We start from the raw sequence: 24,444 nt of genomic DNA on the forward strand, positions 1-24,444 counted from the left end.
CTTGAATAATTTCCTGAGCATTGATCCAAGTCTAACCAATCTATAATTTCCTGTTTGTCTCTATTGCTTAAGGAACAACATGCCCTGGAATATCAGCATTCCCTTCTCTGATCTCACTATCCTCCATGACCACACTGATAAATACTGATGAGAAGAACTGGTTTAGTTCCTCGCACACTTCAGACATAAACTCTCTCCTCTGTGCTTGTGTTGTCGTACCCTCTCCACAATGCCCCTTCTCACCAAAGTTATTTCTTCTTCCCGTTTCACACTTCTGATTCTCTCTCTAACTTCTCTCTTCCTTTCCTTGCTTCATGTTGCCAGAGGCCTTCTCCGATTTCTACTTCTGAAGTATTCCTTATCCTTCATTTTATTTCTGTCTGAATTCATAACATCTCTAGCTATGCCCCTCTGCCAGACTTTACCAGCCTTGTCTTTTCTCCTCATAGAAACAGTTCTGTCTGAATTCTGACCCGATTGCTTTTAAACATCATTTACATGTTCAATGTAGACAGTTGCAATTAACTGTACCCCAAATGACCACATTAACACCTGGTCCAGTCTTCTCCTTATTCACTGTTCCCAAAATGAAACTTCTATCAATGGCCAGGCTCATTTCCCAATACAATGTCTACTATGACCCCCTTCCCAGGTTAGACTATCCACCTCTATGTTAAGTAACATCCCAGTCTTCTTCTAAAATATTCAGTGATATCTAAGCCCCTGACCCGAAGGGAGTCCCAGTCAACATTGGGGAAATTCATCACCCACTGCAACTACCCTGTTGCTTTTATATCTTTCATTACCTGCTACATTTCTGTTCCTTTATCTCCTGCTGGCATTTGGGAGGCCTGTGGTATAACCCCATCAGTGAATGCTCCTCTCTTATCCTGAGCTCTATCCACATTGTCTCACTGGATGAACCCTTCAGTGTGTCCTCTCTTAGTCCCTCACCCACAATTCCATATAAAGTCTGATCTGCCATCAGCCTTCCTTGTATGTCAATCCCACTTCCCTGATTTTACAAACATTTATCTTCCTTCTCTTTGAATCTTTTCAGTTATCCAGCCTCCCCATTCATCTCAGTTAGGGAATTCCAGTGTTTGTTATACAGTGTTTTTTTAATCATTTTTGGCCTTGTAGAACAGTGCAGGCATGTACTTTGGTTTCCTGCAGTCCACAGTTTTGAGTGCCACAGTCCCACACAGTCATCAGATTATGTAAAGGGAGAGGGAGTTTGAATGAAGTGAACATGAGCAGTTGGCACATTTTGCATGTCTCAGTTCCCAAGGAAACGTTTGATTGCCCATAATTCGGAACGTGGCAAGATCCAATAAAAAGAAGTTAGACTTAACCAGAGCGGTCATTGTATGAGTGGGCCAGAATTGGAGTGGGGAGTTGAGGTTTCGTCTCTTCTGAGAGATGTAGGCCGTAGGTAGATATATTTTGATTTAATCTTTATTTCTTTTGTATTACACATTTAGAACAGAGGGGATGCCAGACAAGATACTTGTCTTGATGGAAGGAGACAGAGGGTGGTCGTGGCAGCTTGTTATTCAGGTTGGAGGCCTCTGACCAGTGACATCCACAGGGATCAGTGCTGATACTGTCATTTGTCATCTACATTAACAATTTCTCTGACAATGTAGTGACAGTGAGTTTGCAGGTGACAGCAATGTTGGTGGTAGTGTGGACTGTGAAGATTGTATGAGAGTACAATAGGATCAAGATGAACTGGGGAAGTCAGCCAAAGAATGGCAGAAGGATATTGATGTGGACAAGTGTGAGGTGTTGCATTATGAGAAGTTCAACCAGGGAAGGATCTGCACAGTAAATTCTTGTCCCTTGGAGAGTATTACAGAAAATTGGGTCCATGAAATACAGAAACATCATTCACTGAAAGTGACAACACAGGTAGTCAGGATGGTGAAGGTGGTGTTTGGCCTATTTGTCTTCATTGATCAGGGAACTGAGTAGAGGATTCGGGGTGCCATATGACAGCTGTAAAAGTCAAAGTGAGACCAGACTGTATTTTGCACAGTTCTGGTCACCCAGTTGCAGGCAGGATGTCATGAAGCTGGCAAGTGTGGAGGGAAGTTTGATGAGGATGTTACTGACACTGGAGGACTTTAATTATCAGCAGAAGCTTGGACAGACTGGGACTCTCTTTCTCTCCACTGAGAGAGTAAGGAGCTGTCTGGTGACCGTCCAGAGGTTTACAAAATCAGTAGGTGAGCACTCTTTTTGTAGGGTAGGGAAGCCTAAATTTACAGGGTAATTGTTTAAGGTGAAGGGGAAACATTTAAAAGCTACCTTATGGGTGGGGGATGTTGCATCTTTGATTAAGGAGACCAACACTGCAGGAATAAGAGGGGTTTTGATGAGGTCTTGTAAGTAGAGGTTCTAAATAAAATGGTGAATGATGATTTTGATGGGATTACACTGCTGGCCTCCCAATAGGCTCAGATATTGTGCAGCAGACATGTTGGTAAATCACACAGAGGGGTAATGGGAACAAGCTTACAGCAGTTGGGCATTTGAACTTCCTCATATTACCCTGTATGAAAAGTTTCAGTCTCCAGGAGAAATTTGGCAGACACAGGATCGGTTCATCCCTCAGCAGAAACAGTATTTAAAAGGGAGGATGAGGCAACCATCGCGAACAACAGAAGACAAAGGCAGCATAAAAGAACATGAGAGGGCAAAGAATATCATCAAATTTAATGGGAAGCTAAAGGATCGTGAAACTTTAAAAAAACAGAGCACAACTGTAATAACAATATACAGAAGTCAGATGAATTGTGAAAGTAACTGGCCCATAATATAAACAAGATACAAAAAGATTTATTTTCAGATATATGAAGAGTAAAAGAGGCAAGAATGGACAAGGTTTTCAGTTTCCTATTCTCATGTTCGGACTCACACCCCTCCCTGATTCTCTTTTTACACGATTTAGTTTATTCTGTATTTCTTAATTTAACTGTTTTTTTTTAGAAATTGCTCTGTACAGCTGTAGCAAAACAACGAAGTTAATGACATATGTCCGTGATAATGAACATGATTTTGATACTAATCATCTTCACTGATCAATGTCGGTGCACAAAAGGTTTATTAATTAGTTGGAATAACTTCCCTCAACTTTACTTGGAAGGTTGTCGCAGATTACAGGGGCATCGTGATCATTTAGGGAAGAGGGTCAAGTGTGGCAAATGAATTTCAATATAGTGTGAGGCGGTGCATATTGGAAAGTCAAACCAGTGTAGAAGTTACACTATGAATGATTGGTCCTTGGGGAGTGTAATGGGCCGGAGAGATTTAGGGGTAAAGTGCACACACAGTTCATTTGAAAGTTGTGTCACTTGTAGACAGGGTAGTGAAGAACGGGTTTAACATGCTGGTCTTCATTAGTCAGGGGATAGAGTATATCAGTTGTGACATTATGTTACAGTTGTGTAAGTGACTGGAGGCCTCACTTGCCGATTTGTGTACAGCTCTTGTCACCGTTATAGGAAACGTGGTTAAACTGGGGAGAGTGTAGAAAGGATTTCCAAGGATGTTTCCCGGACCCGAGGTTCTCAGTTACACAGAGAGTTTGGCCAGACAATGTCTATTGTCCTCTATTCCTTGGAATCAGAATCAGATTTATCACTGTGTTATACGACGAGGCACCTGTCGTTTTATTCTGACAGCAGTACAGGCCTCTGAAGGTGCAGATGTGAACATTGTGCCAGCATAACGCCAAGAGATTCTGGGAATGGCGAACAACGCGGACAAGATGCTGGAGGAACCCAGCAAGTCAGGCAGCATCTCCCACCAGAGTCCTGATGAAGGGTCTCGGCCCGAAATGTCGACTGTTCATTCCCACCATTGATGCTGCCTGACTTGCTGATTCAGAGAGAGTGTTTTAAAGCGGCGGGCGGCTCAGACAAGTATCACTGTGTTTGTGGGTCCGAACACATCGCCGGATTTCCCAGCGCCTCCTGTACAAAAAGAAAAGATTTCTCTGTTACGGGATGGCCCCACTCCCCAGCTCAGTCCTGAAGCGGGAATTAACCGCAAAGTTTTAGTTAGTTTCAAACTTTCAGCCGAAAAGCAGAGAACAGGTCAACAATATGGAGAGAGATCGCGAGCAGTGCAGTAATGAAACGGGTTAAAATAGAAAGTGCTGCCTTTAATCCCGATTAAACTCTCTTTCCAGCGAACTTTCCGGCCTCAGTGACGGACAGGGACCAGTCCGAGTCCCCGGAGTGTCCGATTTTAATTGGAATCGGAGAGTTTTTGAGGACAGAGAAACACAGAAAAATGAAGTCCTACGGGAGCTGACAGCGGGATGTCTCCGCCCCGTCCGCTAGCTGCCTTTAAATTGCTCTGTGCCGCCGCCTTTCGCTTCATTTCTCATTCAGTCTGATTGTGAGAAGGATTTTCCAGCGTCGCCGACATGACCGAGACAGCACCCGCCGAAACGGTTCCTCCAGCCGCACCCGCCGCCGCAAAGAAGACTCCCAAGAAGAAGGCGGCCGGCCGGAGCAAACCAGCCGGTCCCAAGCTGGGCGAACAAATCGATAAGATTGTGGCGGGTTGTCGCGATAGGAAAGGTATGTCCGCTGTGGCCATCATGAAGGCTCTGACGAGCAGCGGTGTCGATGTGGGGAAACGTCGCGCCCAGATCAGGATGTGCATCAAGAAGAGAGTGGAAAGCGGCTCCTTGGTTCAGACCAAGGGCGCGGGTCTTTCGGGATCCTTTAAATCCGGTCAAGGAAAAAGTGCCGTGAAAGTGGTGAAGAAAGCGAACAAGCCATCGGTAAAGAAATCTGCCATCAAGAAATCTCCCAGCAAGAAGTCTGGCGCCAAGAAACCAGCGGCTAAGAAAGCGGCTGCGAAGAAACCAGCGGTTAAAAAAGCGGCAGCGAAGAAATCTGCCATCAAGAAATCTCCCAGCAAGAAGTCTGGCGCCAAGAAACCAGCGGCTAAAAAAGCGGTAGCTAGGAAACCAGCGGCGCCGAAGCCAAAGAGCCCCAAGAAACTCGCAGCCCTGAAGAAGAAAGCGGTCAAAAAGTGAATTGAGATATGCCGTTTGTAAGTGTTTGAACCCAAGGGCTCTTCTCAGAGCCACCCACATCTCAGAAAAGAGCTGATCAGGAATATTGAGATTCCCGCTGCGGGTCCGAATGAGTTTTGCGGGAGAACTTCTCGCATAAAACCCGATATTCCCGGTACCTCTCTGACATTCAGTGCGGCCGTGGCGTCCCAGATTTGAAGTGAAACACAGCGTTTTCACTCGGGCTGTGTGTGAGAGAGAGAGAGTGAGACCGGTGGGGTGGTCTGCAGGCCCAGTTCCTTCTCCCGCTCCAGGAGAGCGTGACTGGGATTCCGCACCTCGCATCCCAAAGCCCGATTCAGCTGAGTTGATTGGGAACTGCTTAACCCCATGTGAGAGGGGACCGGGGACGTCTTGAGAGGGATCTGTCTCCGGGGATGGATGATGTATGATAAACTACCCGGCGACTTTGCCGACCGACCTTCAATCAGGTACCAGCTACAAAAGTTTATTTACACAACATTTACAAGAGTAAAATCAAAAATATATAATTACCGCTCTCGGAAATCCCCCACTGTACCCATCGCGACCGCATGCTCCCACTCCAAGGACAGCCTGACATGTCCGAAGCAAACGAAACGGTAACAGCCGCAGCAGCGGTACATGGCAGGTTTGTGGGAGAAATGAAGGGCCAGGTGAGACCCTGACGGGGAGGGAGCGCGTTCAGCTCCTGTCCCTCGCTAAATCAAACAGACGGCACAGAACAGCTGATGGTCGCGGTCAGTGTAAAACCGAGCCACCCCATCAGGAGAGCAGATCGTCACTACAATAATACTATGATCAGCAAGCGCCAGCCCTTTCCTTTGCCGTGATAGTGGCTCTTAAAAGAGCCTTTTCTTGGGTTTGTTGTGGAGGCCGGGTTTAGGCGCGCTCCCCGCGGATGCGGCGGGCCAACTGGATGTCCTTGGGCATGATGGTGACTCGCTTGGCGTGGATGGCGCACAGGTTAGTGTCCTCAAACAGCCCGACCAGGTAAGCCTCGCTAGCCTCCTGCAGGGCCATGACGGCCGAGCTCTGGAAGCGCAGATCGGTTTTGAAGTCCTGAGCGATCTCCCGCACCAGGCGCTGGAAGGGAAGTTTGCGGATGAGCAGCTCGGTGGATTTCTGGTAGCGCCGGATCTCCCGCAGAGCCACGGTGCCGGGCCGGTAGCGATGAGGCTTCTTCACTCCGCCGGTGGCTGGAGCGCTCTTCCGCGCCGCTTTGGTCGCCAACTGTTTGCGAGGAGCTTTTCCTCCGGTCGATTTACGCGCTGTCTGCTTGGTCCGGGCCATTCTCCTTCAGAACCGAGAACACAGGCTGAAATACAGGAACAAGATAGACAAAACGTGCTCCGGGACAGGATTTTATACTGTTGGAAAGGGTCTCCCATCACCTCTGATTGGCTGAACCAGGTGTCTATTAAGGTTCCTTACTGCGATTGGTTGATTCATTTCCTGCAGGCCTGGGGCGAATAACAATTTACGACAAAATCGGAAACTGTTGACTGGCGGTCGGATTTCATTCCTGCAGTGTGATTGGTGCAGATTTAATTTAAAATCGCCCGCCAATTTCAGAGCACCCAGCAACGGTCCTAATTACATTTTATTTACAATTAATTGTATGACGGATTATACAATTTCAGTTTCATTTAATATCTAATTTCCTCAGTTAAGATTTAAATGCATAACTACGGAATCGTTCTCTGATCGAGTGAACTGATGTTTGTTCGAAACTGATAAGAGGATTAAGATCGATCCTAATGCAGGTTTTGCGTAATCACCGACTGGAAAGGCAGAATTACAGTATGTTTCAAGCGGCACCAATCAATCTGTTTAAAATGCAACTCAGCTGAGTACAAAATAAAAAAAGTATCTAAAAGTCTGTGGATACGGCTCCGTCTGTGAGGCGGTGGGTGGCTCTTAGAAGAGCCTTTGTGTTGTGCTCGGGAGGAAGTGGGAGTTTTTCAGCCGCCGAAGCCATAGAGAGTGCGGCCCTGGCGTTTCAGAGCGTACACCACATCCATGGCAGTGACCGTCTTGCGCTTGGCGTGTTCAGTGAAGGTGACCGCATCCCGGATCACATTCTCCAGGAAAACCTTCAGCACCCCGCGGGTCTCCTCGTAGATCAGACCCGAGATCCGCTTGACGCCGCCACGGCGAGCCAGACGGCGGATAGCCGGTTTGGTGATGCCCTAGATGTTATCACGGAGCACTTTACGGTGCCGCTTGGCTCCGCCTTTGCCCAGTCCTTTGCCTCCTTTCCCTCTGCCAGACATGATGCTGCTTCACTCAGGTCGCTGCTCACTGACAAACTGCCTGCTGCTGTCTCCTTTTATACACAGCGCCTCGACCTGCCCGAGAAACGCGCAGAGACAGAGGCGGGGAGGGGAGGAGACAGAGTCAGAGTGACGGACAGAGCCGACAGCGGCCTCTCATCGTCCAGCTCCGCCTTCACTTTACAACAACCGCCAATTTCCAACGATTTATCCGACACAAAGCGCTCCAGCGAAAACAAAACTCCCTCACACACCAGGTACTTAAGAAATGATGCAATATTCCTCCGGTGTGATATTACAGAAACACAGGACAGACCACGACTGAAAAACTAACAAAAACCAAATAATCATAACATATAATTACAACAGTGCAACAATACCATAACTTGATGAAGAACAGGCCATGGCACAGTAAAAAAAATTCAAGTCTCTTGAAAGTCCCACATCTCACGCAGACGAGAGAAGGAAGGAATCTCTCCGACACCAAGTACCAAGCACCATCTATATCCGAACGCTTCGACCTTAGCCTCAATGGGTGATCCAGGCAGGTGGCAGACCGGGACAAACAAGACTATTTGCCTCTGAACCGGACGGGAACCAACATCTGCACCAGGAGGTTTGATGGTGTCACTTGGCAGAATTTGAACGAGAGTAGCAAATTGGAGAATGTATGTATGACAAGACAGTCTGAAAAGAACAAGAGCCAATGTCAGGCTAATAAATATGGTGGACTGATGGGCTGAAATGAGTTTATTTCAACATTAGTTTTATGTTGTTGGAGGGACAGGTCTGGCAGCTCAACATTCCTGGGTTTGATTGTTTTACATGTGAGTGGGGGGGGGGGATAAAAATGCAGAGGTTACCCCACTGGGAATGTCACAGCAAACTGGAGGGTTCATTTACAGAGGCAATCTGCTGTTACACTGTTGGGATGTTTGCACTAGCCCTGCAATAACCAGTGGGGGGGGGACATTATCTTCCCTAGAATTGACTGGAACTTGCTTAATACTAAGATGTTCAAGATTTGTTCAGTGAATCTGAGGAATGTTTGAAACATTATGCAGAGCCCAACCAGAGTTGAGAACATGTGGGAATTTGTTTTGGGAAATGAACCAGGCCAGGCGACAGCTAAGAGTCAGTGAATATTTTGGGATCTTATATTTTTCCTAGTTATGAGTAAGAATAAAATTAGATCTTGTAAGCAGGTACTAAATTGCAGGAGGGCAAGTTAGGACGTTGCAAGACAGAAGCCAAGGGGCATTGATTGGGAGCAGCCACTGTCAGACAAGTCCACATCTGACATGTGGCATTTGTTTAAAGACCAGATCCAAGTTACATATTGAGGTACAGGATTTATGCACATTTGGAAAGGCATGGCTGGCTTAGGGACAATCAGCATGGTTTTGTGTGGGCAGATCGCGCTTGACAAAGTTGCTTCAGGTTTGTGAGGTGGTGACATCGACTATAAGATATGTCCGTCTGTCCCGGTACCGTATCCGATGCGGACTTTGGTGACCATGGTTTTCCATACAGATCTATCCTTCGTTGTTTGGATGACTTCCATTTCCTCGATGTGTAGCCACCTGGCTATGCTTTTGATGTACATAAGCCGAGGTCTTCCTCTAGGTTTGCTCCCCTCAATCTTTCCAGAGAGTATGAGTTTTTCTAGTTCATCTTTCCACATGATGTGTAGTATGAATCTGAGTTGTCTTTCTCTTATTGTTAGTATGAGTGATCGAACTGCTTGGGCTCTTCTGAGAACTTTTTCATTTGATGTGTGTGTGGTCCATGATATTTTTAACATTCTCCTGCAGAACCATAATTCAGCTGCTTCTGTCTCTTTTCCATTGCTGGAGAAATGGTCCAGCATTCACTTCCATAAGTCAGGATAGAATAAACGTAGCACTGCAGTGTTCTGTTTTTAGTGTACGTGCTCATCTTTCTGTCTGTTAATATGGTCTTCATATTTTTGGAAATCTTCTTTCGCCATTGCTATTCTGTATTTGATATCTGTGTCGCACCTGCCATCAAGTATCTATCAACCTCCACCTTAAATATACCTAAAGCCTTGGTTTCCACAGCTGCCGCCTGTGGCAATGAATTCCACAGATTCACCACTGTCTCTAAAGAAATTCCTCCTCATCTCCATTCTATTCTGAGGCTTTGTCCTCTGGTCTTAGACACTCCCATCCTCTCCACATCGACTTTATCACGGCGATAGGTTTTAATTAGTCATCCCTCATTGTTCTAAATTCCAGTGAATAATGGCCCAGAGCCATCAAATGTTCTTCATATGACAAGCCGTTTAATCCTGGAATCATTTCAGAGAATCTTATTTGAAACCCATCCTGTTTCAGCTCATCCTTCCATAAAGGGCCCAAAACTGCTCCCAATACTCCAAGTGAGACTTTGCCAGTACTTCATAAAGTCTCAACATTACATTTTTGCTTTTATATTCTAGTCCTCTTGAAATGAATGCTAACATCACATTTGCCTTTCTCAGCACAGACCCAACCTGCAAATTAGCCTTTAGAGAATCCTGCACAATGATTCCCAAATCCCTTTGCACCTCAATTTTTTGTATCTTCTCTCCATTTAGAAAATAGTCAACCCCACTATTTCTTCAACCAAAGTGCATGACCATACACTTCCCAATTCTGTATTCCATCTGCCACTTTTTTGCCCATTCTCTTCATCTGTCTGTCCTTCCCTATTTCCTCAAAAGTACCTGCGCCTCCACCTGTCTCTTCATATCATCTGCAAATTTTGCAATAACTCCATCAATTCCATCATCCAAATCATTGACATATAACATAAAAAGAATGAGACCCAACATCTTGGTGCTTGATGAGGGCAAGGCTGTGGACATGACCTGGACAGACCTCCGTAAGGCATTTGAAAAAGACCCCTGGGATTCAATACAAATTGCAATTTCAATTCAGAAATGGCTTCCTCATAGAAGGCTAAGTGGGGCTGGAAGTCTGTGAGCAGTGGTGATCCACAAGGATTGATGCTGGGAATTATGTTGTTTCTGATATATATCGATGTTTGGATGAAAATGTTGATGGGCGGTTTACAAGTCTACAGGTGACAGCAAGATAGGTGGAGTTGTGGACAGTGTAAATATTGATCAATGCACACAGTGGGATATAGATCACAAACAGATGCAGAGTAGTTGCAGAAGGAATTTAATCTGGGAGGGAGTGTGGTGTTGCACTTTGGGAGGTCAAATGAAAGAAGAAAGTATAATGTTAATGACTGACCCCTTCACAGCATTGGTGTAAAGAGTGATCTTGGGATCCAGGCACATAGTTCACTGAATGTGGCTACACAACGGGATAAGGTGTGCAGAATGCTGGTTTCCACTGGTCAGGGTGTTGAGTATAAGAGTAAGGGAGTAATGTACTAAAACATACAGGGAATGGACCATGTGCAGGTAGGTGTATTCACCTCCTCCAAGTCAGTATTTAGTCGATGGACCGTTGGCAGCAATTACAACCATGAGTCTGTGTGGATAGGTCACTATCAGCTTTGCACATCTGGACACTGCAATTTTTCCCATTCTTCCTTACAAAACTGCTCAAGATCTGTCAGAATGCATGGAGTTTATGAGTGAACAGCCCTTTTCAAGTCCAGCCACACACTGAGGTGTGGACTCTGACTTGGCCACACCAGGACATTAACTTTGTTGTCTTAAGGCATTCCTGTGCAGCTTTGGTATTAAGCTCGCAGTCATTGTCTTGCTGGAAAACAAATCTTTTCCGAAGTCTCAGTTCTCAGCAGATTGCATTAGGTTTTCCTCCAGGATTTCCCTGTATTTTGCTGCATTCATTTTACCCTCTACCTTCACAAGCCTTCCAGGGCCTGCTGCAGTGAAGCATCCCCACGGCACTATGCAGCCTCCACCATGCTCCACGGTAGGGATGGTGTGCTTTTGATGATGTGCAGTGTTTGGCTTACACCAAACTTAAGAGTTTAGTCTGATCACAATTTTGGTTTCAAACCATAGAACCTTCTTCCAGCTGACTGCAGAGTCCTGCTTGTCTTCTGACAAACTCCAGGTGAGATTTCATGAGAGCTTTTATCAACAGTGGCTTTCTCTTTGCCACTGTCCCATAAAGCAGTGACAGGTAAAGCACCTGGGTGACAGTTGTTGTATGCACAATCTCTCCCATCTCAGCCACTGAAGCTTGTAACTCCTCTACAGTTATCAAGGGTGTCTTGGTAGTCGCTCTCTCTGGTACCCTTCTTGCACGGCTGCTCAGTTTTTGAAGATTGCCTGCTTGAGGTAGATTTACAGCTGTGTCATATTCTTTCCATTTCTGGGTGATTGACTAAACTGTATTCCAAGGGTATTCAGTGACTTGGAAATTTTCTTCTATCCATCTCCTGACTTGTGCTTTCAATAAGCTTTTTGCAGAGCTGCTTGGAGTGTCCTTTTGTCTTCATGGTGTAGTTTTTGCCAGGATATTGACTGTCAACAGTAGTGTATTTTTACTATAATCAATTGAAACACCTTGACTGCACACTGTGATTTCCATTTAACTGATTATGTAACTCCTAAAACCAATTGGCTGCACCAGTAATGATTTGGTGTGTCATATTAAAGGGGGTGAATATTTACACAGGCAATTATTTTGGGTTTATATCTGTAATTAATTTACAGCATTTTGTAGAGATCTGTTTTCACTTTGACACAAGAGTCTTTTTCTGTTGATCAGTAAAAAAAAAGCCAAATTTAATCTGCTGTGATTCAATATTGTAAAACAATAAAACATGAAAACTTCCAAGGGGCATGAATACTTTTCATCGGCACTTTACATGTAGGGACAGTGATGGTGAAAGGGGGAGGGAAAGAAGACATGGGGAGGAGTGGTCTCAAGATCCTAAGGTGTTCCTCCCGATGGGATAAAGCACAAAAGGGGAAATATCAAAGAGAGATGAGAATGGAACTGTGATTATCATGAGAGATTTAATCAGAAGCAGATTTGGGTAGCGCTGCATCAAGTATCTTTGCTCTGTGAGCTGCAACAACCATGATCTGCTGGTGGCAACCCATTCCAATTGAGCTTCCCATTCATATACCAACATATTGGTCACTTACAGCTGTCTTAACCGGTGATGGGGCAGTAATGGGACAAGCTCCCAATTCTCACTGAATGCTGCCAATGGTGTGCACCTGAAATTGCCTCTATCAACCAAATACAGCTCCTGACTTTTACATATGGCTTAGCTACTCAGCCCAACGGAGCTGTTTCTAGTGACGGGGAAGGTGCAAATCGGTTTACTAGCGTCATATAACCAACTGCTATGGGCAGATGGGGCTTGTCAGCCATACTTGGCAGTTCATCTAGTGGAAAGAAAACCCTGATCTCAAACCTGGACGCTGCTGTTCACCCTCAGTCTGTGGTCTGGAGATCTCCCACATTGTGATCACTTCTTCAGGGATCCTTCACCACAAGATCTCTTTAATTCCACCTCATTACACAGATTATATCTGAAATGACCCGTTCATGGGTAAGGTACTGCTGTAAGAAACTGTCTCTGACCATTCCACAAATTCCTCTTCCACTGTACCAGTTTGATTAGTTTAATCAATACACAGACTGAAGCAAACACGCACAAAATGCTGGAGGAACTCAGCAAACCGTTGACATTTTGGGCTGAGAAAGAAAGGGGCAAAAACCAGAATAAGATGGTGGGGGAGGGGGAGGAGCACAAGTGAGGGGTGGGGAACGTGTGGTTTGTGGAGGGATAATGATGTGAGGAGCTGGGTGACAGGCAGAAAGGGCAAAGAGATGAAGAGAAAGAAATCCAATAGGAGAGAACATTGGACCATGGGATGACATGAAGAAGGTGGAGAACCAGATAGAGTTGATGGGCAGGTCATGAGGGTGTGTGAGGAGAGGTGAAGGGGTTAAATGGCATCAGAATGGGGGAAAAGAAGTGGGGGTGAGGGAAACAGAGTGTAGTGATATCCGGAATTTGTAGAAATCAATGTTCATTCTATCAAGATTGGAGTCAGAATATGAGGTGTTGTTCGGCTAACCTGTATTTGGCCTCGTCATAGCAGTAGGGGAGGCCACGTGCAAACATGTTGGTGATGGCTCTCTGCTGGTCAGGGTCGACCATGGATATTGCACCCTAGCTGTGGAAGTCGATATGCAAGCCGGGGAAGTACGATACTTAAAGCAAGTCAGGGACGTACGAAACGTAAAGCAAGTCAGGGACGTACGAGACGTAAAGCAAGTCAGGGACGTACGAGACGTAAAGCAAGTCAGGGACGTACGAGACGTAAAGCAAGTCAGGGACGTACGAGACGTAAAGCAAGTCAGGGACGTACGAGACGTAAAGCAAGCAGTTGCCCATGCAGGAGCTGATGAAGACCGATGGAGTCAAGCACCAGCGGTGTTGCAGGATTGCCAGTCTGCACTGAACATCAGACCAACATGGAATTAGTCTTCACAGCGGGGACACAGAAAACATCCCACAGATATCTGATGGTGACATTTCAATATTGTGCCATAATGTGTAACAACCGCTATCTCGAGGGAGAAACTAATGGGATGAAAAACAAACATTACCAGGTCCCAACGACCTGCACTAAAGTCTGGAGAGAAAGTGGAGGCATTGAAGTCTGTCAAAACTCACTGTGTTACAGAAAGGTCCCCGTGGAGTTGAAAACCATTGTTGAAGAAGGTTGGAAGATAAAAAGCAGGTAACTGTAGTCCTGTTAACTTCACTTCAGGTACTGGAGTCAATAATCTATCAAGAAATAGCAAATCATTTAGAAAATTTTAATGTCATTGAACTAAGTCAACAGGGTGTACAGTCAGATTCACACAGCGCAGAAACAAGACCTTCAGCTCAAATGGTCCACGATGACCAAAGTTTCCATCTGAGCTCGTGGTCTGTAACCCCCTCACCACCACCAACTGGAAAAGTTGCCCTTCAGGTTCCTATTAAATCTCATCTTAAACCAATGCCCTCCAGTTCTTGATTCCCCAACACTGGCAAAATGATTGTTATCTTTGACTCAACCCAGGCCCCTTATAATTTTATACACCTCTGCAATATCATTACTCATTCTTCAACATTCCAGGGAAAATTGACCAAAACGCTTTCCACAAATCAGTCCTTCAAGATCTAGTAACATCCTCGTAAATCTCCTCTGCACTCTTTCCAGCTTAATGATGTCTGTCATACTGCAGGGTCACTAAAACTAAACACTATTTGTGAAATGCGGCCAAACCAACGTGTTGGACAACTGCAACATCTCATCCCAGCTTCTATATTCGCTGCCCTGACTGAAGGCCAGTGTTCCAAAAGCCTCTTCACCACCCTGTCCATCTGGAACCTGGTCTTGGATCCTGTAACCTGGGTTGTTGAATGTTAAGTCATGTTTGACAAACACACCAGAGATTTAAGACTTTACAGGGGAAGTTGGAAAAGTGGTGTTTTTGGATTTTCAGGAGCCATTTGCCAAGGTGCCACATGTAAGGCTGGTGCACAAGACCAGAGCTCAGTACTGGGAAGGAAGTGTGTTAATACTGACTGAAGACTGGTTATCATACTGAGACAGAATAACAGGTCTGTTTCAGACTGGGATGATATAACTAGTCGAGTTTCCCAGTGACCAGTTCTGGATCATCAATGATTTATTATTGATATTAATGACCCAGAGGAGGGAGGTCAATGACAGGGAATGTGGTGGGGGACATGTTGTGATTGGACATTTGGTCTCTCCAATAGGATAAGAAGAAGCTGGTGAGTAGAATACTTGGTAAATGGAGTTTAATGTGGTGAAGTGTGATGGCATGTAGAATGGTAGGAGGAATCAAAAGTCAGACTATGACTGATGTGGAGATAAATTGTAAATGAGAGAAATAGAGAGGGGTTGAGGTGCTGAACTACACAACAAAATAGAGACAGGAGCAGTGAGTGGTTCATAAAACCATATATGACCAAGGTTCAGCGGTGAATGGTTCATTGACATTTACTGCTGGGGTGTTGGTGCAGAGAAACAGAGAAGTGTTGTTACTGTGACAGACAAGTGCACAATGATGGATTTTGGGAAGTTAAAGCAGGTCAGGACATACCCAGTGAATGGAGGGTCCTCAGGAGTGTTGATGAAAGAGAAACCTGGGGCACAGGTACATAATTCCCTGAAAGTGCCAACACAGGTAGACAAGATGGTGAAGAAGGAGCACAACATGTTTGTTTTCATTGGCAAAGGCTCTGAGAGGAATTGGGACATCACATTACAGTTGTACAAATGAATAATGGCACCACACCAGGAGTACCCTGTGCAGTTCTGGTCACATGAGAGGAAGGACGTTATTAAGCTGGAAAGGTCCAGAAACGATTCACAGGAATGTTACCTGGACTGGGGGCTTGAGTTACGAGGAAAGATCAGACCGACTGGGACTGTTTTCCCTGGAGTGAAGGAGACTGAGGGGAGACCTGACAGAAGTTTATAAAACTATGAGAGGTGTAGACAAGGTAAACAGGCAGGATCATTTTGCCAGGGTAACAATATCAAATATTAGAAGGCAGAGTTTTAAGATGACACGGTGAGAATTTAAAGGTGAACGATAGGACAGGTAAGATTTCTGTTTCCCGTACAGAGAGTGGTGAGGGCCGGGTATGGGCTACTATGGGGAGTGTTGGAAGCAGATATGATAATGACATTTAACAGGGTTTTAAATAACCACATGAATATTCAGAGAATTGAAGCACATGAATTATACGCAGGCAGAAAAGATTTAGTTTCATTTGGCATCGTGTTCCGCGCAGACATCATGGGAAGGAGGGTCTGTTCCTGTGCTGTACTGTTCTGTGTTCTCGGTGAGCCTCATGACAGGGGAGTCTTTAGCTGGGGTCACAGACAGGTGTATCTGTGGTAAGGATAGAGACTGCAGGATGGTGCATTACCTCCCTGGTACCAGGGCCAAGGATGGAATTGAACAAGTACAGGCCATTCTGAAAGGGCAGGGTGAGCAGCCAGAGGTCGTGGTCCATATTGGCTCTAACAAAAGAGACAAAGTCCTGCAAAGAGAACTTAGGAAGTTCAGGAAAAAGTTAAGTAGAAACTCTGGGGTGTTGTGGGGGTGGGGGGGTAATCCCAGTGTCAGCTGCTAGCGAGGGAAGAAATACAAAGGTATTTATATGTGTGGCGCACAAGCTGGTGCAGGATGGAGGGTTTTAGTTACATGGATCATTGGGCCCTCCTTCAGGACAGGTGATGGGAAGAGTAAGAGGTCAGTAACTGGCATTGATGGATGTGGATTAACACAGAAAGTAAGTGCAAACGGATAAATTACAGTGTCTCAGTAGCATTACAAGTGCACAGATATACAAATATCAGAAGGGAAGCAAGAGAAAGAATAAAAAGTAAGTTACCTCCAACAGTCGAACATGGGGGGGGGGGGGGGTCACTTCCCCGGCTATAGGTTGACTCATTATTGACCATGACGGCCCAGTGTAAGAATGACTTCATACAGCGTTCTTCCGAGCAGCAGAGTTGTCTTAGTCTGTTGCAGAAGGTGCTCCTCTGTTCAGCCAAGGTGGCCTGCAGAGGGTGAGAAACATTGTCCAGAATTGCCAGGATTTTCCGTCGGGTCCTTTGTTCTACCACGGCCTCCAGTGTGTCCAGTTTGACTCCTAGAACAGAGCCAGCCTTTCCAATCAGTTTATTGAGTCTGATGGATCACCCATGTTGATGCCACTGGCCCAGTGCACCACTGTGAAGTTAGGCCAAGTTAATGAGCACAGTGGCACTGAGGGCCTGAAGTGTGTTTATATCAGTGCAGTGTAGAATGGTTAAGGCAGACGTACTTAGATTCTGGATTAGTACATGGCATGGTGACTCATCCATTACAGAGATCTGGCTGAGAGAAGGGCAGGACTGACAGATAAACCTTCCAGGATTTAGATGATTCAGACAGTCCTGAGGAAGGTGAATGATGTTGGGGAGCGGTACTGCTGATCAGGCAGAATGTCACAAGGTCATGGTCACCCCAGAGGCTCATCCAGTCAGACAATCTGGATAGAGATCAGGAATAAGAAAGGTGCAATCACCATGATGGGATTATACTGTCGGCCTCCCAATAGCCAGTAAGAGACAGAAACAGATATGTTAACAGGTCATGGGATGATGTAAAAACAACAGAGTAGATCCGGTGAGTGAATATCTCCTCAGAGTAACTGGGACTCCCTTACAAACTGAGGCTTGGATGTGGCATTATGTGTTCAGAAAGGTTTCCTGAAACAATCTGTGGTCCACCAGGGAGGGGGACATTCTTGACTTCACCTTGGGAAATATGGGACTCAGCAGAGTGGTGGCAGGAACAACCAGTGTTCAAAGAGGAATTAGACAGGTCCTTCAGGGGAAATGACCTGCAGAGCTGTGGGGACAGAGTGGGGAATGGGACTGTGGAAATGTTGTAGCAGGAGGTGGTATTAACTTGATGGGTCAAATAGTCTCGACGATCACAGAATGATTCTCTACCCAATAATAGTCTGAAGAAACCATTCTGATCTCCAGTGAATCTACCAAGCTCCAGGGTGGACAAGGTCAATTGTGTAATAAGGACACACTTCTGTCGAAACACTGACACTGTATACCAAGCACACTGAGCTGCCAGAGCACAGCACCGGCCAGTGAGGACACAGACCAGTACAACACACAGCTCTCTACTACAAAGTTCAAAGCTGAAAGAAAATGTACTATCAAAATACATTTCTGTCACCATATACAACCCTGAGATTAGTTTTCTTGTGGGCATACTGCTGGTTTGTTAGAGCGGTAGTGGAGGGTTAAACTAATTTGGCGGCAGGAACCAGAGTGAAGGCAGTCAGGATAGTATCGAGGGTAAAAAGGCAAAGATAGCATGCAATTGGACTGTCAGGAAGGGCAGGCAGATGATAGGACACAACTGCAGCCAGCAGGGTGGGTATCAGTGCATGAGGGATGCAGGATCAAAGGGGAGCAATATTGTACTCAAAGTGTTATATCTCTATCCACAGAGTATAAGAAATAAGGTGGATGATCTTATTGCCCTATTACAGATTGTCCGATATGATGTCATGGCCATCGCTGAGTCATGGCAGAAGGATGCTTGCAGTTGGGAGTTAAATGTCCAAGGTTACATGTTGTACCAGAGATAGATGCGATATAGGATCAGAAGATGTTGAATCATTCTGCATTGAATTAAGAAACTGCAAGGGTAAAAGGACCCTGATGGCAGTTATATACAGGCCTCCAAACAGTAGCTTGGATATGGACCACAGATTACAACAGGAAATAGCGAAGATGTGTCAAAAGGGCAACGTTATGATAGTCATGGGAGGTTTCAACATGCAGATAGATTGGGAAAATCAGGTTGGAAATAGATCTCAAGAGAGTGAGTTTGTTGAATACCTGCAAGATGTTTTTTTAGAACAGGGATGAGCTACATTAGATTGGGTGTTATATAATGAAACCAAGGTAATTAGGGCCCTTAAGGTAAAAGAATCCTTAGGACACACTGATGACAATATGATTGTGTTCAGCTTGAAATTTGATGGAAAGAAAGTGAAGTCTGACGTATCAGTATCTCAGTGAAGTACAAGATATTACAGTGGGATGAGGGAGCAGTTGGCCAAAGTAAATTGGAAGCAGATGCTGGCAGGGATCAAGCAGAGAAGCAATGGTGTGAGTTTGTTGGAAAAGTGAGGAAGATGCAGGATAGATGTATTCCAAAAGAAATACTCAAATGGCAAAATGGGGCTGATAAGGGAAGTCAAAGCTAATGTAAAAGCAAAAGAAAGTGCATCCAACAATGCAAAAATTAGTGGTAAGACAGTGGTAAGCTTTTAAAAGCCTACAGGCAATAATAGGAGGGAAAATATGAAATGTGAAAACAAATAGCAAACAATATCAAAGTGGATAGTAAAAGCTTTTCAAGTATATTAAAAATAAAATAGATGAGAGTGGATATAGGACTGCTGGAATATGAGGGTGGAGAAATAATAACGGGGCCAAGGAGATGGCAAATGAACTAAACGGGTATTTTGCATGACGAAGGGTCTCGGCCTGAAACGTCAACTGCACCTCTTCCTAGAGATGCTGCCTGGCCTGCTGCGTTCACCAGCAACTTTTATGTGTGTTGCTTGAATTTCCAGCATCTGCAAAATTCCTGTTGTTTGGGTATTTTGCATGAGTCTTTGCAGAAGACACTAGCAGTGTGTCACATATTGAAGGGTGTGAGGGAAGAGAAATGAATGCAGTTACTATTACAAGTGAGAAGGTGCTCAAAAAGCTGAAAGGCCTGAGTGTACATGTCACCTGGACCAGATGTACTGCACCCTACAGTTCTGAAAGAGATAGCAATCAAGATTGTGAGGTCATTAGTAATTATGTTTCAAAATCATTGGACTCTAGCATGGTGCCAGATGATTGGAAAACTGCAAATGTCACTCCACTCTTTAAGACTCCAGGAAAACAACAGAAAGGAAATTATAGACCAGTTAGCCTGAACTCAGTGGTTGGGAAGTTGTTGTAGTCAATTGTTAAGGATGAAGTTATGGAGTACTTGGAGACACAGAACAAGATAGGACAAATACTGCATGGTTTCCTTAAGGGAAAATCTTGCCTGATGAACCTGTTAGGATTCTTTGAGAAGATTACATGTAGGATAGATAAAGGGGATGCTGTCCATGTTGTATATTTGGACTTTCAGAAGGCCTTTGACAAGGTGCCACATGTAAAGCTGCTTACCACATTAAGAGCCCACGGTATTACAGGGAAGGTACAAGCATTGACTGATCGGTAGAAGGCAGCGAGTGGTAATAAAAGGATCCTTTTCTGGTTGGTTGCCAGTAAGTAGTGGTGTTCTGCAGGAGTCAGTGTTACGACCGCTTCTTTTTATGCTGGATATCAATGATATAGATGATGAAATAGATGGCTTTGTTGTCAAGTTTACCGATGATATGAAGACTGGTGGAGGGGCAGGTAGTGTTGAGGAAATGGGTCGGCTGCAGAAGGACTTAGACAGATCAGGAGATGGGCAAGAGAGTAGCGAAAGAAATACAATGTCAGAAAACGCATGGTCATGCTCTTTGGCAGTGGAAATAAATGTGCAGACTTTTTCTAAGTGGGCAGAAAATCCAAAAATCTGAGATGCTAAGGAAATTGACAGTCCTCGTGCAGAACAACCTAAAGGTTAACTTGCAGATAGAGTTGGTGATGAGGAAGGCAAATACTATAATTAACATTCATTTCAAGGGGTCTCAAATATAAGAGCAGGGATGTGATGCTGAGGCACTGGTGAGACCTCACCTTGAGCACAGTGAACAATTTTGGGTTCCTCAACTGGGAAAAGATGTAGTGGCATTGGAGAGGGTTCAGAGGAGGTTCATAAGGATGATTCCAGGATTGAGAGTGTTAGCCTCTGAGGAATGTTTGATAGCTCTGGGTCTGTACTCACTGGAATTTAGAAGGATGAGGGGGGATCTCATTGAAACCTTTCAAATGTTGAACGGACTAGACAGAGTAGATGTGGAAAAGATGTTTCCCATTTCCCATGGCAAGGGAGTCTAAGACAAGTGGGCACAGCCTCAGGTAGAGGGGTGCCCATTTAAAACAGAGATGCAGAGAAATTTCTTTAGCCAGAGTGTGGTGAATTTGTGAAATTTATTACCAGAGGTAACTGTGGAGGCCAGGTCATTGGGTGTATTTAAGGCAGAGTTTGATAGTTTCTTGATTGGATGGGGCATCAAAGGCTTCGGGGAAAATGTCGGGGAGTGAGGCTGAGGAGGAGAAACAAGGGTCAGCCATGATTGAATGGTGGAGCAGACTCGATGGGCCAAATGGCCTAATTCTGCTGCTACGTCTTATTGTCTTACTCAGTAAATCCAAGAACCACAACATAATCAATGAAGCACCGCACCCAACACAGTAACCAAATAACCAATGTGTAAGCGACAACGTGGGCAAATACAAGAGAGAAAATAATAATCATAAAGAAATGAGAAATAAATAGAGAACATAAGATACAGAAGTCGTGAAAGAGAGTCCATAGATTGTGGGAAACAGTTCAGTGATGAGTTAAGTGAAGTTAATTGGAGTTATCTCCACTGGTTCTGGTTTAAGCTGACACTGGTGAATCTCTTTTGCTAGTAAATGAATAGCCTGTAACTTCTCTTTGGACTTGGAGTCAATTTGATGTGGCAGAACAGAGGTGAGGCAGCCGGCCCGTCACTGAGAGTGAGGAAGACACAATGATTTAAACGCCGGGCCCAAATGGAAAAGTCAGGTACAGGCCAAATGGAGGCAGCGGGGACCAGGCCCCAGATGGTATCGAAGCAACTGAACCCAGTGTTTGGATGATGATTTAGGTGCCAGGCCAGATTGAAATGGTCAGTGTGTTGGGCCCGAGGCCAGGGACAAGCCGGTTCAGCTCGCTGCTCCATTCTGCACTGAACTAAACATCTGTGGACGGACTCTCTGAGGATTTCAGTTCAAAATGCTACAGTATTTGCTTGCGTTTATTGTTTGCATGATTTATTTTCCTTTCTGCACATTGGGTGTTTGACAGTCTTCTTGCTTTATTAGTGGGTTCTTTCGGCTTTCTTTGTTTTATGGCAGCCTGTTTGGAACGAACCTCAAGTTTGTAGAATATAAACTTACTTTGATAATAAATGTACTTTGAACTTTGGTTGAAAAACCTGATGGTTGAGGGATTAAAAAAAAGTCAAGAATTTAACAAAACTCAAAACTAATGCTCTTTTAATTACCGGCCAGGATGCAGAAGAAAAATATTCTTCCCCTTTTTAAGAACTGCAATAGGGACAAGACAGGAAACTATACCCTGGTGACTCTTACATTAGTGGTAGGGATATTTTTGGAAATGATTTTTAACGATAGGATCAACTTGCATCTGAGAAAGCATAAACACATATATATCAGTTTCTGTACTATTTTTACTATTTAATATATGTATAAATGATTTACTGTGATTTATTCATTCATAGAAAACATAGAAATCTGCAGCACATTACAGGCCGTTCGGCCCACAATGTTGTGCCGAACATGTTACCGACTCCAGAAACTGCCCAGAAATTCCCTAGTGCATAACCCTCTATTTTTCTAAGCTCCATGTACCTACCTAAGATTCTCTTAAAATACACTATTTTATCCGCTTTCACCACCATCGCCAGCAGTGCATTCCATGCACCCACCACTCTGTGTGAAAAACTTCCCACTAACAACCCCTCAGTACCTATTTCCAGGCACCTTAAAACTATGTCCCCTCGTGTTAGCCATTTTAGCCCAGGGAAAGGACCTCTGACTATCCACAGGATCAAAGACCCTCATCATCTTGTACACCTCTATCAGGTCACTTCTCATCCTCCATCGCTCCAAGGAGAAAAGGCCAAGTTCACTCAACCTATTCTCATAAGGCATGCTCTCCAATCCAGGCAGCATCCTTGTAAATCTCCTCTGCACTCCTCTTCACATCCTTCCTGTAGTGAGGTGACCAGAACTGAACACAGAACTCCAAGTGGGGTCTGACCAAGGGCTTTACCTCACAGCTCTTGAACTCAATCCCACAATCTCCTGTCATACACTCACCTCAATAATAAGTAAATGCTTTGAGAGGCTGGTCAAGAACTACATCTGCAGTGTGCTGTCACCCACACGGGTCCCCCAATTCGCCTACTGACACAACCAATCAACGGCTGATGTAATAGTCACAGCTCTGCACATCGTCCTTGGAGAAGAGGGATGCTCATGTCAGAATGCTGTTCTTGGGCTAGGGTTGAGCATTCAACACCATAATTCCCTGCAGCCTCCACAAGAAGCTAAGAGACCTCACCCTTCATCCTGCCTTCTGTAGCTGGCAGGTGGTAAGAGTGGGCTCCCTCACCGCTGTCCCTCTGACCCACAACAGGTGCCCCTCAGGGCTGTGTACTGAGCTCCCTTCTCTACTCTCTGTATTCCCATGACTGTGTCGCCACCCACAGCTCCAATCTGCTTATTAAATTTGCTGACGACACTCCACTGATTGGCCTAATTTCAAATAATTATGAGGCAGCCTACAGAGAAGTCATCACCCTGACACAGTGGTGTCAAGAAAACAACCTCTCCGACAATATCGCAAAAACAAAGCAGCTGGTTGTGAACTACAGGATGCATGGAGACAGGCTAACCCCTATTGACATCAATGGATCTGGGGTTGAGAGGGTGAACAGCTTTAAATTCCTCGGCATAAACATCACCGAGGATCTCACGCAGTCTGTCCATACCGGCTGTGCGGTGGAAAAGGCACAACAGCGCATCTTTCACCTCAGACTGTTGAAGAAATTTGGTGTAGACCCCAAATCGTAAGAAGTTTCTACAGGGGGACTATTGAGAACATCCTGACTGGCTTTTTAAAATTAAATGGAATAGTTTTAAGGTCACAGTGAGAAGGGGATCTGAAGTGTAAATATTTCACACAGAGAATAACTGGTATCCCGAATGAGCTGCCAGAGGTGTGTGGGGGGGGGGGGCAGAAACCCATAAAGTCTCTGTTCAGGAAAACTTCCCCGGAACCTCTCGTTCACTGTGTACATGCTGCCCTGGTTTAACCTCCCAAAATAGAGTCACTGGTCTATACAGAAATGAACCAGTCCCTTCGGTACAACTCATCCACGCCGACCAAGTTGTCGAGCTGAACTCGGCCCATCTGCCTGCATTAGGCCCGTATCCCTCTCAACCTTTCCCATCCATGTGACTGTGCAAATATGTTTTAAGTATTGTACCTGAGGCAGAGAGCCGGTGCAGTGAGGCGCTGACAGACACTCACTGTTCCGCGGGCCGGAAGAGGAGAGGCGGATCCCCAGTGAAGCCGAAACCCCAACAAGTGGAGACCGACTCCACTTCTCTGCAGAGCCGTCCCGTCCATCCGGATTTACCGCGGCCGCCCCGCACCGGGCCGTTTCCCAGGAAACGACGTCGGTGAAGGAGGGCCCTCTGTGACGTCAGCGCGTCAGTGTCGTAATCATATTGTGTCACGTGCCGGAGGGGCAGCGGGAGCTGTCAATCACTGTAGCAACTGGGAAACT

General features: G+C 45.2%; 2 protein-coding genes, 1 long non-coding RNA gene and 1 pseudogene across 3 annotated transcripts in view; 1 reads left to right on the forward strand and 3 right to left on the reverse strand.

The window, feature by feature from the left end:
- Positions 1–24,444, reverse strand: part of LOC140189259 (uncharacterized) — a 105,984-nt gene that overhangs the window by 11,316 nt on the left and 70,224 nt on the right. The gene's annotated exons all lie outside the window — the stretch shown is intronic.
- Positions 3,826–24,219, reverse strand: LOC140189266 (uncharacterized). The gene is made up of 3 exons (XR_011883493.1): positions 24,142–24,219; positions 14,005–14,118; positions 3,826–3,980 (listed from the first exon to the last, which is right to left on the reverse strand). It is a non-coding gene; the product is annotated as an uncharacterized lncRNA (long non-coding RNA).
- LOC140188901 (histone H1-like) lies at positions 4,439–5,059 on the forward strand. Its single transcript, XM_072245555.1, has one exon. The coding sequence runs from the start codon at positions 4,439–4,441 to the stop codon at positions 5,057–5,059; it is 621 nt and encodes a 206-aa protein (XP_072101656.1).
- On the reverse strand, positions 5,960–7,366 carry LOC140188902 (histone H3-like; annotated as a pseudogene).

This window comes from Mobula birostris, chromosome 28 (assembly GCF_030028105.1).
Source record: "Mobula birostris isolate sMobBir1 chromosome 28, sMobBir1.hap1, whole genome shotgun sequence".
Classification (NCBI taxonomy): domain Eukaryota; kingdom Metazoa; phylum Chordata; class Chondrichthyes; order Myliobatiformes; family Myliobatidae; genus Mobula; species Mobula birostris.